Genomic DNA, 12,592 nt, shown 5'->3' with positions numbered 1-12,592 from the left:
TGTGCCCCCCCAGTCTGCCCACGCCCTGGCACGTGCCCCGGTGCTCTGGCCAGGACTCCTTCCAGCGGTGCAGAGTGCCAGGGAGTACTGTCAAGTATTGGTAGAAATATTAAATACAGTTTTACTATGAATGAACAAAGTCCCTACTTTAGAAGAGTTGCCCTGCAAGCCGCACGTTCTCCTTCCAGAAGATTGCTGGAAATCCCTTACCAAAATCTCTCTGGTAGTTAATGGTAGCAGGTAGAGCATTGCTCCGAGTTCCCTTTTATACCTCGCCCTTCTGCCTCACTCAGCACGCTGGGCCAGCTGAAGAATCTAATGGCCTGTAGGCAGTTTGAATGCACTGGACACCAGCTAGACAATTCCCTGGTGCCAGAAGAACAGTGAGCTTGCAACTACGATGCCTTGTCTTTCTTACCTTCCCAGACAGTTGGCTGATTGCAAAGCGCGTCCTGCAGAGGGGAAAAGGTGGGGTCAGCTCCTCTCTTCTTCCAGGAGAGCAACAGGGGAGCGAATTCATCAGGAAACCCTTACAGAGCTCTATGTTTTCTCAAATTCCTTCCAGAGAAAAGCCTGTTGCTGCTGAAAACTGGTAACAGTGGAAGCCAGTTCGGAGACAATGTGATATTTGTGCTGCAGAAACAGGCAACAGCCCATGGCAAATACACCACAGAGGGTATGCACAGCACCATAAGACAAAATACTTGTCAGGGCTTTCTGTGCTCCTCGGAGACATTGTCAGAGAACTTTTCTGCCTGTGATGAGTATCGTGGAGTTACTGCTGGTTCCCAGGTCGGAGGAAAGCGCTGTTGGGCCTGTTGATTGGGGGATATCCCGTGGCTGTAAATATCTCCCATGCAATTTTGTCTGGTTTTTTTTTTTTGTGGTGGGAGAAGACTGAAAAGGTGGTTGTGCCAGCGGGATCGCAGCTGCTTTGGTGACCTCCTCCTGCCTTCTGAGCCAGTCAGCGCGTATTCGTGCCAATACAGCACTGAGCTTTCTGTTCCTTCAGCGCTGCCGCAGCCCCTGAGGCATGCAAGTGCAGTATTCACGCGGTGAAAACTAACACATTCCTGGAGTGATGAACTTGCTCTTGTTTTCTGTGTTCAGGGCTGCCTGATTTCCTCCTCAGAGCGAGGTGCAGCGGGAGGATCGCTGGACAGCAGAGAGCAGCAGAGAGCTACGAGATGAGCACGAAAGCCAGGGCAGCCTCCAGCGTCCAGAGCCTCCTCTGCCAGTCTATCCGACCTAGCACGGCAGGACATAATAAATAAACGCATAAACATAAGGAACTTGCTTCTTGAACAGTTATTCAATTAAAAATTGTATTTTGTTCAGCCAAGGACAAATTTGCCCTAAGTTCCTTGGCAGAACAGAATTGATTTTTAATCACACAAATTAAATGCAACTTTCTCAGCAGATTTCCTGTGGTCGAGATAATTTAGGCATAACAAGGTAATTTAGGCATCGGCATGCTTGGAAGGGCTGATCTCTGAAGGGGCTGTATGCATGCCATGTCCCACCTCTCGCTGCTGCCTGCCTGGGAGGAGCGTAGCAGGACAGCTGTGCTCCAGCTGTGCCCAGATGCGCAACTGCCAGGGCAGCCTCTGCACCTCCGCCTGCGTGCGCAGCACAGGGCGCGTGGGCTGCTCCGGGGAGCTGCTGTGGGTTAGGCTACGGCAGAAGTACAGACAAGGTCCTGCTTAAAGCTCTGTGTTAGTCCTGGGAGGCCTAGGACTGAGGCATGGAAAAACGGTGTGCTAAGGATGGACTGAAAGCTGGAGAACTGACCCAGAAAATGTCTTTGCTGGCCAAACTGTTACTCTGCTTTGTCCATTTATCCATTGGCTGTACTGAGTATAATGCATGTATTAATAAAATCCTGACCCTGTCTTTCTGGGGAGGTTTTAGGTTAGTACCCTTGGCTATTAGTGGACTCACTGAAAAATCACCAGATTTATTTTACTTGGGCTTCGTGGTTGCCTGCTGCAGAAAGGCACAAATGAAAAGTTTCACCCTAGAGAAAATGCCTGCGTCCTCCAATTAAGTAAGTAACACTTTACCCATCCTCTGGCTAAGCAGAGTAAATTTTTATGTATTTGTCTTTATAAATTCCCAGCAGTAACTCAGTATCCGCTTTCAAATGGCACCACTAGCCTTTTCTAAGTGGTCTCTATTTGGAGAGCCCTCGCTGCCTGCTCAGGTGGCAGCAGGGCCTGAGTCGACGAAGCCAACGGATCGGCGGGAACAGGGAAGGGGTTCGCCATTACCTACGCGGCCCTGTGCGTCAGTTTAGAGCTGCCCGAGGCTGGTTTGGAGGCCAGCCCTCCCGCCTCTGCAGTCAGATGCGGCTTCCCTCAAAACCCGAGGACAGGCCTGTTCGCTGACTCTGTGTGAGAAGCAGTGTCTGGCGCCCGCGGGCGGGCGGGCGGGCGGGCGGGAGGCACGCTGCGGGGCGCGGGGGGTGCGGAGCGGGCGGGGAGCGGGAAGGTGAGGAGTTCCCTGAGGGAGCCGCCCTCTTCTTCAGCTGGGGCTGTCCGGGCTGCGGCCGGAGGCCGGCAGGGGACCCCCTCCCCCGCGGCCCCCAGAGCCCTGCGGGGCCCCCGCCCGCCCGCAGCCCCCGGAGCCCTGCGGGGCCCCCGCCCGCAGCCCCGCCCACCATGGCGGCCTGAGGGGCCCCGCCGCCTGGCCTCAGGCAGCGCGCGACCCGCCCGGTTCCACCCCCGCCCCGCTGCAGCGGCCAATGCGAGCGGTGCGCCCGCTGACGTCACGGCGGCTCGTCCCGCCGAGCGGCGGGCAGTGCGCGTCCTACTGCGTCTGGGTGCGCAGCACCGGGGCCTGCGTGTCCCTCCGCCGCGGCGGCAGGGCCGGACCGGGCAGAGCAGCGCAGCGGAGCCGCGCCATGTCGCGGCTCAGCCCGCAGGAGGAGAACCTGCAGGGTGAGGGTGTCCGTGTCCGTGTCCGTGTCCGTGTCCGTGTCCGTGTCCGTGTCCGTGTCCGTGTCCGTGTCCGTGTCCGTGTCCGTGTCCGTGTCCGTGTCCGTGTCCGTGTCCGCTCTCCCTCCCTCGCTGGGTGCCCGGGCCCTGCGAGGCGCTGAGGCGGGCGGCCGGGCCGCCGCCTCCCCGGGCCTGAGGCGAGGCCGGGCTCCGGCCGGCGCCGGGGCCGGGCCGGGCCGCTCCGCTCCGCTCCGGGTTTCCCCGCCGCCGCCCCTTGGCCGCGCATCGCCCCGGCCGCGGCCGCTCGCCGAAGCGCCCGCAGGGCTCCGGCCGGCGCGGGGGCGCGCAGCCCCGGTGGCACGGCCGGGCCGGGCCGTAAGGCCGCGCTGTCCCGGCTGCGCGGGCCCCGAGGCTTCGTGCCGCGGTAAGCGCGGCCCCTTCGCGGCCGCGGCGCCCGAGGGGAGCCGGGCCGTCGCACGTCCCGGCGTTCCGCGGAGCTCGGAAGCAAACGAGCCTCAGCAGCGAGGTCTGTGTGCCGTTTGCACGGTGGCTTTAGCAGTTTCAGGAGACGTTCTCATCTTTCTGCGGAATTTCGCTTTCTTGTTTCCAGGTTTGAAAGCCGTATATTAAGAAATTAAGATGTCCAGAGCTGATCCAGTACCTCTTTTTAATGCTAACCCTGGGTTGGAACATGATATAAGATCATTGCCTTCAAAAATCCTTCCCCACAGCTCGGTCTGTTTGGTTTGCATTGCCCTGTTACACGTGCTCTTACCTGTTTATGTTTCCAACTTCATAAAAATACAGGTTCTTTTATCTTTAAATGATAATATAACAAGCTGTTCTTAGCGCAGTAGCACAGCCTTAATCTCAGGAGTGTCTAAAAGGGAAAAAAAAACCCAAGAAAAGGAAACGTGCAGAACACGGGTCCTGTGGTCCTTCTGTTATAGCCTTAATCTTCTCCGTGTTTCACCGTGCGCTGGCCGCGCTGTGCCCAGGTAGGGTCGTTTGCTGTAGGAAGCAGTTAGGTTTGCCTGTGGTGCTGCTGGCGGTTGCAACGCGCGCGAGCCCGAAGCAGTACACATCGTCAGGGCGAGAATCGCTTATGGCCACGTCTGTGAGTGGCTCTAGCGCAGCCCACGCAGTGTGAAGTTGTTCTGCTTTTTTAAATAGAGGAGCGGGAGGCGAGGTGGGATGTGCGGAGGGGCAAGGGCACGTACGCTCGGAGCTGGCCGGTACTGTCAAGGTAGCTGGAGCCAGAGCTCCTTTTGGACACCATCTTAAACGTCAGTGGTTGTGATCATTATTGGGTAACAACTTGAGCTTTCATAAATCTGGGGGGAAAGAGTAGGGAAGGGTTTGTCTGGGTGTAAACACATACCCAGACACATACCACACAGGGTCATGTGGAGGGGAGGGAACGCAAACCAACCAAAACAACGGAACAGTTGTAAAGTAGAAGAGGCTATCCAGAAAAACGTTGCTTCAAAACTTGGTAACCTGGTGTGCTTCTGTTCAAAAGATCTGGTGGTCGTCTGGCTTTTCAGAAGAGAGAGATTAATGTTAATAATGCAGGCCAAGCAGTTTGGCTTTTCATTCCATTTATGAACTTTCAATCTTTTCACAGCTGGCATATCTTTCTTCACTTGACATTTGTATTTCGCACTAGATCTCCGCCTTGCTGTCTCCCCTTCTGCATACCTCTAAAACAGCTCCTTTGTCCCTCCTGCTGTTCCCTTGAACGTGGTTTGCTCCCGGGCTCTGCCCGAGCCTCTGCTGCCCCAGAGCAGGAACGCTTCAAACACTCTGTGTCACTGCCGTTCCTTGCTTATGGCTTAGACGTCCTTTCCACTGCACTCTCCAAAACTCGGGGGCTTTCACCTGCCCTCCTGCTGCTGCACTTGCTGTTCTGTGTCTTGTAAACTGTTTGGGGATGGGCACGATACATCTGTCTGCTCTGCTGTTGTTTACACACGTGACCATGTTCCATAGGTAAATTCCACTGGCATTCATGTAATTCAAATATTTTCTGTCCCTTGAGCTGATTTATAAATGAGACAACAGATACAGGTCCTTTTGTGCATTGGTTACTGCTAGCCAGAAGAGAGTTGTTATTCAGTGCACTCTTAAAAAAACAAAGCAACATGTGACTGTCCGTGTTAAATATACTGCGAGCAGCAAACACATGATCTAGTCATTGCCACATATCCTCTGTTGCTTAACAGCAACGCCTAAAAATGCTCCCTGAAAAAAGACTAAACAAAACACAGTTCTTGGAGTCTTGAGCCTAAAATATTTTCAATAAATGAATAAATAGACTTCTGGCAGAGAAAGTCCTTGAGATTGTTTTGTTTGGCTACCACCTATGTTGAACAATAAAAATTAAACATATCCTGAAATAAAAGGACTTCAGCTGCAGAAAGAGACACGCTGTACTGACCAGCTTCCCAGTTCTGAGAGAGTTCCCAGCTCGCTCACAAAGCGCCCCCGCGTTTTGGCATTTCAGCGTGTTTATTAGCCGAGGTGTCAGTGCTGGTACTTCTGCGTGTCGTACTGTAATGCCACGCTGGGGAGGATCAACAGTCTCATGTTTTACATGGCTTTTACGCAAAACCACTTGGTTTACTCTGGTTCTGTTTTCAATTATGCCAAGCAGGTTCCTGGGTAGAGCTCCACTTCAGCAGTAACGGAAATGGCAGCGGAACTGCTGCTACTCCAGCGAGCCAAGAACAAGTGCCCGCCTCTATTTCCATTCACAACGGTGACATGGAGAAGATACTCCTCGATGCTCAACATGAATCTGGAAGAAGCAGTTCAAGAGAAAGTTCACATTGTGACAGGTAAACAGGGTGCTGTATCGTGAGCAAAGGAAAGGTCGCTGTCACACAAAGCCACTTTTCTGCCCAAGGGGCAGAGACAAGTGCAGAAATGCTTACGTACGTGTGTGTATATCCTTATGCACGTGCATATACACGCATGTGGAGAGGAAGAGATAGGAAAATTTCATATTTAAAAGATTGGTATTTAAATACTAGAGTACTGCTTGGGTAGAAGCCTGTCCTGAAACCAGAAGGAAGTTACTACAGAGGAGGGGACTCTCGAAGAGTTCTCACACCTCATGAAGATGCCATCTTGGGGTGTTGGTGTAGCCTGATACAGAAGTCCAGCAGCAGCAGCCGAACTTCCCACGGGCGTGCTGCTTGTGTACCGGCAGCAGCCTCGTTCTGGCAAATCAAACATGCCGGAGCCGCGTGGGGCTGTCGCTCTGAAGGATCGGCCCTTGGGCAAGCGGTGTCGGTGCCGCTCCGAAGGGCGTGTAGCGCTAAGGCCGCTGCCTGGAACAGGAGCGTCAGAGAACGGTGATAAAAAGCAACCTGTGGTTTGTGACGAGGTATGGCAGTGAGTAGTTCTAAGGTAATTTCTAAGGAATTGTCCGACGTCTGGTTTACAAAACATAACAGATTTCTAGAATTATAACACAACAAAACAACTTATGTCTCATGCAAATTGTCAGTCAGTGTTGTTAATTCATTTATTTGATTTTTGATGGGCTGTGAAGTCTGCAGCCTAAGGTTTATTTAAAAAAAACCAAGGAGCTACAGGGTTCAAAATAGACAGTTGGCTACAGAACTTCCCAGCCTTCTCTGGCTAGTTTGAATTCAAACCAAACCCTGCTTTTATTCATCATTTGCTGCCCATTGTTACTTACTAACTAACGTGGGCCAAATCGTACAGCCTCACAGGCATATCTCCGCGCTGCTGAAAAACAGCTCTGTGCAGCAAGCTTCCTGGCAGATTGTTAGAAAATCAAAGATGAATTGAATGCGATGGCTGCATTATATCACCCATTGGGAAATTAATGTCTTAAGTTAGGGCCAGGGCACTGCAGCTCTTCAGGAGAAGCGTGCATAAGCTCATTCACTAGCTTCTTGTTCATACCATAAACAATGTCATGAAAAAATTTAATGAGTTCTTTCTTACTTGCGTTTCTCTTTTTATCAAGTCCTCCTCGTTCCCAGACACCTCAGGACAGTCACCGAGCTTTGGAAATAGAGAGTCACAGCAGTGGAGAAAAGAACAGCTTTCAGGTAAAAATCTCATCTTGCTTTGGGAGGAAGAATTTCTTCCTCTTGTTGTTCGAAAACCAGCATTAGGAGGTAAGAGGGGACGCTGCTAATGCAGAGGCTTAAATAATTTAGTAACTTAGAATAATCTTTGCAGAATCAGGCTTTGTGTATTTGAATCTGACTTGCATGGATTATTTTTTTTTTTTAATCTCTAATGTGAGATTTTTTCAGAAGGATTTAAGTGCCCTAATCTATTGTCTTTTAAAATGGCTGGGTTCTCAGATGTCCCTTCCTAGCCACAAGCTGAAAAGGCCAACCTGCAGATCCTACAAGTAGCTTTTAGGAAAAAAGATAATCCAGAAGATAATCACTGCTCTAGGCTTCGAGAGAGCCAGAGTCAGCACCTCGCTAGGCCTCCAGCTTCTGGTGATCCGGCGATGTGTCCTCTGTCGTGGTTTCTCTGTCCTGTGCAGCAGGCATTGTTGTCAGTCGAACAGATTATGAGACGAGGTGTACAGGAAGCGCATCGATAGGGCGGGCACGTAGGTGGCAGTACAGGCGAAGCTCAGCGTTCTGTGGACACCTTATGGTGCTGAAGTTTCCTCTTCCACCTTTGACTGTGAGCTTGGTACGTCTCATGCGTCCCCCACGATGAAATTCTATTTAAATGCGCTACCACCGGTGCGTTGGGAATTGAGAAAGTGAATTTGGCAGCAGCAGGAATTTTTAGTCACTTAAACGTGACAGCCAATGACATACGCTTTCAAAGCGCTGCCATAGCTTTATGATTCCGTTCTTTTCTAACAACCAGTACCTAGCATTTCTACAGGCTGCTTTGAAAAGCTCGCTGTTATTTCTCATTTGATTTTGTACGTTTGTTTACGTACTTGCAAAGAAAATTAGTAAATACATTTGAGAAAAGAGTCGGGGAAAAGGATACTGTATATTAAGCATGTTGTATCAATTTATAGCTTACTGCATGATGACAGGCTAAAATATTAAGTCTTCACTGTAATTAGGTACTGGCTTTAATATGGAAAAAAAATTACTTATAAAACATCTTGAGGAGTGAAGTATCAACAGTGTTCCTCTGCTCTTCCAAAGACTTGCTCTATTATCTTGGGTAAATCACTCTCCCTGCGCTGTTTTACATACAAAGTGATACTGTTTTCTCATTAAATTGAAGTATATTCCGTGCCTGTGACTAATTCGTACAGGGTTAGCAGATAGGGATTAGAAATCAGGATTATATTTCACTTGGGGCCTCTGCATGAAAAGAAACAGTGATGTATGACAAACTGGCGAAAGCTGCCAGCCCTGATGGTTCCTCCTGCTCCAGCGGGGAGTGGTGTTCCGTTAATTCTAGCAAGAACTTGGGATCCTTGCATTTTACTTCAAAAACCCTGATTTCTTCCAGCTCTTCCCTTTTTCAGTTACTGTTGTTTATCACCTGCAGCTGGGTGCGCGCTGGGTATTACCATCTTGGGGGCTCCCTGATTTCCTTGGCTGCCTCTGTTAGCTCATGGATTATCGTTTTCTGCCCAGTGTTGCAAACTTTTTAAAACAAAGGCTGTGTGTTCGCTGTTTGTACGGTATTTAACCTTGCGGGGTTGCAACTTCATACAGTTGCTAAGTTATACAGCTGTATCAATAACATAGATGAAATCAGTTCTCAAAATTACATGAAATGTGCTTGGTCCCATTGCCTCATCCTTTATCTGAAACTCCCCTTCATCTCTACAGCTCCTACAGGAGCCTAGCTGAACAGATTCCCACCTTTAGCTTAGCTAAATGCGTTGCTGGAAATTAATTATTTTTATTTTATCTTTCCAGAAAACGCTTCATGCTTTTAAAGATCATTATTTAGACTTTGAGAATAAATAGTCAAAAATTAGAAAACCATCAGAATTCAAGTTGCTGGGACAATTTTATTTCCGTTCTTCAGCATGTATGTGCGCACATGTAGCTATTTTAATCCTGTGATCAGGCAATACTATTTTTATCGCAAGACCTTGGCTTCATTTAATGCACACGTATTAAGCGATAAACTCTATCCTTATTCAGCATTAATGCTGTGATTCACTTGAGGACAGGACATGGATATGGGATACAGTCTTTTCCGCTGAAATCCTCCTCTGGAGACAGATCTGCCTCTTCCCTCCGTGTTTACCTGGGATCTAAATACTTCGATACAAGTGATGTGGAGAGGCCTCAGCGGGAAGAGCGGGGAGAAGGGGGCTTCAGGGGTAGCCTAGCCTGAGGTCTTAGGGGCGGAGCAGGAGCTTTGTTTTGCAGTAAGTACTAACTTCCTACCTGTCCTAGTCCTGAGTACTGGTTGGTGATGGCTCTTTGTTTTAGTCTGAAGAAGATTTCCTTGAAAGGAGGAAAGAAGTGGAGAGGCTGCTGAAGAAGAATGCGGATTGGATATGGGACTGGTCCAGCAGGCCGGAGAACATCCCGCCAAAGTGAGTGCTGCCAGTGTTTCTGGATGAACTCGGGTGCAGCTTTTACTTCCACACGTCAAAATAGGTGTCTGTTAACGCTGTGACTGCCTTTTCTTCCTCAAAACTAGGGAATTCCTCTTCAAGCATCCCAGGCGCACAGCTACGCTCAGCATGAGAAACACCAGTGTAATGAAGAAAGGGGGGATATTCTCAGCGGAATTTTTGAAGGTGTTTCTTCCTTCTCTGCTTCTGTCTCATTTGCTTGCCATTGGACTAGGGTAAGTTTAAAGTAAAGAAAAAAAAAAAAAGGTAGATTTTTTTAACCTGCTTTCTCTGAGGCCTAATCCTGACTCCCGATTCCCTCTAAAAGATGAGTAACGCGCCTTTCTCCATAGACAGGGGGCAGGTAGCTAGTCAGGAAGCGCTCTCCACTTGTCTGCTCGTGGTATTGCTGAATGTACCAAACTTTCCTTTTCTGCTTTTCCCGCTAGTTGAGAACCTTTCAAAATAATTAAGGGGCAGTGAAATTAGGAGTTATGTACATGAACTATAGTCACACCTACGCAATGCTTGGTTCCATTGGAGATCATACTTTTAATCTCACAGCTAATTGCAAAGGGAAAAGATACTATTTAATATATTTTAAAATTACACTCACGCCTGGGAGGGACGGAGGAATTGGTTTTCTTTAGATGATTTAGGGATTAGATGATCCTCCTCTGAAAACAGTTACAGGGCCCAGACTAAAGGGAAGAGATCAAGTGCCTTTTGGTCAGGATCAGAGTTTGCCTGTGCCCGAGCGCGGCAGATCCCTTGGTATCAGCAAGGAGCGGTGGGGATCCGGGCACGTCCGGCTGCCCTCGCACCGGAGCGCGCTGCGCCGCGCGGGGGGCCTGGGGGAGCGGGCAGGGATGTTCCGGGGTGGCGACGCCTGCTTGCCAGGGAACCTGCCATCGTTAGCTCTGGTCCTGCCCTTCCTCTGCTCGCTGCCTCGCATGAATCCTGAACCTTACCAAGGCCACGGAAGTTGAAAGTGAGGGGGAGCGAGAGATTGAGGGCGAGAGCCGGGCTCTGCGCACCTGCAGAGGCTGGAAGGAGGGACAGCCCGAATCCGCTGTGGCCCCTGCCGTACGCGTCGCTTGGGGTGGATGAAGGCACAGCTTGTCCTCCTGTGCAAAATCAAGATCTCAGCCACATCATGCTGTAAAAGTGACGTGAAACTAATCTAACTCCTTCCAAAGTTAAAATGAGCAACGGCACAAGATAGAATAAAAGCATAATGGCATTTTCCGTTCAAAATGAACACAAGTTTGGGGATGACCAGGTCACTTCCACCACTGCTGCAAATTTGCATCTTTCCAGTTCCAGAATGAGTGAGTAACAAAGTCCCATCTTCAGGAAGCGTTTAATGTGGTGTCAGTAAAATAGTCACGCTTCAAAATATGGGTTTCTTTAAGCTACAAGAAGTACGTGGACAGACGACACAAGGTAGGGCAGCTGTGGAAGTGTGACCAGCTGGGAAATAACGGCCAAGGAAATGGTGAGAAGTACACAAAGGTGACAGTAAAATGAAAGGTTTACAAATTTCGGAGGTACTGAGCAAATAGAAAACCTTCAGATAACAAAAGGAAAAAGGTAATAAAACATCTGACTGGGAAACCTCCCGAAGCAGGGTGTTCTGGCGAGCCCCGTGCTTGCCTCCCACTCCTGAAGCTGAACAGCTTCCACAGAATTGTCCGGGTCTGGGAACTCGGAGCGTAATTAGACAAGGGTGCGCACAAAGCCACCAGCAACCAAAAACTTGAGTTTCACAGTAGTGGCTTGATTTGCCGCTCAATTATAGCTGTCGCTGCTGCTCCTGCTGACGTAACCGGTAACCTGGGGGGGAAATAGTGTTCCTTTGTGCGGTACGTTGCTCGTGTAACGCTCGCTGACCGCGTGTTCTTGGTCCTCAGGATCTACATCGGAAGACGCCTTACGACCACGGCTTCAAGCAGTACATTTTAAAGGCACCTGGAATCTAGCTTCGAAGCAAAGAAGATACTCATCTGGGAGGGGAGGAGGTGAACAGCAGAAACGTCCGAGCAGGCGACGAGCGCCTGGTCGGTGTGTGCGTGTTGTCAGCGTTGTGCTCCTGCTTTAGTGAGAATGGGAAAAGGGACGCCGAAGCCGACGTGCCACACGTCGTCTTCTGGGTCCGTGCGTAGCGCTTGTCTCAGGTGCATTAACGTCCGTTACATTGCCTTGTGGTGAAGTACCTTCGAAAATTAAAACAACTTGATGTTTAAAAACAATCATAGCTTCAGTATAGCGATTGTGATTGAGCTGGTGTTCCTCTAAACTGCTGTTTCTTTATACTTCATAGATGTGAATATCCGTCACTGCTGCTGTAATCACGACACTAAGGGATTAGCCCACAGCGATGTGTGGCCTTACGTATCACGTACGGGAGTTCCCGATTCATACCTCGCTCGGGGCCGTTTCTTCCTTCCACAGATTTTGCCTAGTTCTCCTTTGCGTTTGTGTGAGATGCGAAAGGTTGAGAGCCCCTGGGAGGAGCTAGCGTGCGAGTGGAGCTGCCGTCGGGTTTTACTAGGTCAGAGTGCGACGCACAGCAGCCTGAATGAAAATGTGGACTTTAGTGCCTGATAAATAGCTGCTTTCGCAAAGATGTTTGTTCAACTCCCAAATTGATAGAAGCTCCTTCTCTTGTATCTACTTGCAGACTGTCGCTTCTCAGTCTTTTTATCTGTAAAATAATAAATTTGCATCTCACATTTGCCTCATCCTTGTATAGAGTTAAGAAAGGGTTGCTTGCTTATTTGTTTTTACTAATGGAATGCCTTTTCAGTCAGTGATTTTACCTTATTTAATGAGAAGAAAATGAATGTTTGCCAAAATACCATGTTTTATATATTTAAATAAAAAGGTTCCTCGTGGATTCAGAGTTTCCTCATTCCTTTGAAAGCAGCTGACAAGGTTCTTTGCCTTTCAACAAGAGTTTCACGCAGGTTACTGACTTCCATAACTGACAAATACGCGAGACATTTCTAGAGAAAACAACTTCATTGTCGGATACGGCTCAGCTGGGGGTAGGAGTCACTCAGGTAACAGAAACTCACCCCGAAACGCGTGTTCTGCTTCG

The 12,592-nt window shown here is 49.5% G+C and overlaps 2 protein-coding genes across 2 annotated transcripts in view; one reads left to right on the top strand and one right to left on the bottom strand.

Moving 5' to 3' along the window:
• The window catches only part of JAKMIP3 (Janus kinase and microtubule interacting protein 3), a 106,945-nt gene extending 104,287 nt beyond the window's left edge, over nucleotides 1-2,658 (bottom strand). Inside the window, exons 1-2 of the mRNA XM_075107861.1 lie at nucleotides 2,271-2,658; nucleotides 419-1,248 (exon numbers count right to left, since the gene is read on the bottom strand). The gene's annotated coding sequence lies outside the window, so the exon portion shown is untranslated. The remainder of the gene's footprint in view (nucleotides 1-418; nucleotides 1,249-2,270) is intronic.
• Nucleotides 2,659-2,670: 12 nt separating this feature from the next.
• BNIP3 (BCL2 interacting protein 3) lies at nucleotides 2,671-12,388 on the top strand. Its single transcript, XM_075107867.1, has 6 exons — nucleotides 2,671-2,939; nucleotides 5,593-5,776; nucleotides 6,940-7,024; nucleotides 9,362-9,468; nucleotides 9,576-9,725; nucleotides 11,403-12,388. Exons 1-6 carry the CDS (start codon nucleotides 2,744-2,746, stop codon nucleotides 11,452-11,454), a joined length of 774 nt encoding a protein of 257 aa, XP_074963968.1. The 5' UTR covers nucleotides 2,671-2,743; the 3' UTR covers nucleotides 11,455-12,388.
• The last annotated feature ends 204 nt before the right edge of the window (nucleotides 12,389-12,592 follow it).

Source organism: Phalacrocorax aristotelis, chromosome 12 (assembly GCF_949628215.1).
Source record: "Phalacrocorax aristotelis chromosome 12, bGulAri2.1, whole genome shotgun sequence".
NCBI classification, from domain to species: Eukaryota; Metazoa; Chordata; class Aves; order Suliformes; family Phalacrocoracidae; genus Phalacrocorax; species Phalacrocorax aristotelis.
This window is presented reverse-complemented; position numbering and strand designations above follow the sequence as displayed.

What these genes read in the sequence shown, in the direction of transcription:
- BNIP3 (XM_075107867.1), top strand. Translation starts at nt 2,744, where the DNA reads ATGCGAGCGGTGCGCCCGCTGACGTCACGGCGGCTCGTCCCGCCGAGC. An exon ending in GAGAAAAGAACAGCTTTCAG is followed by an intron (nt 7,025 to 9,361) that starts GTAAAAATCTCA and finishes TCTTTGTTTTAG; the next exon opens with TCTGAAGAAGATTTCCTTGA. An exon ending in TTGCTTGCCATTGGACTAGG is followed by an intron (nt 9,726 to 11,402) that starts GTAAGTTTAAAG and finishes CTTGGTCCTCAG; the next exon opens with GATCTACATCGGAAGACGCC.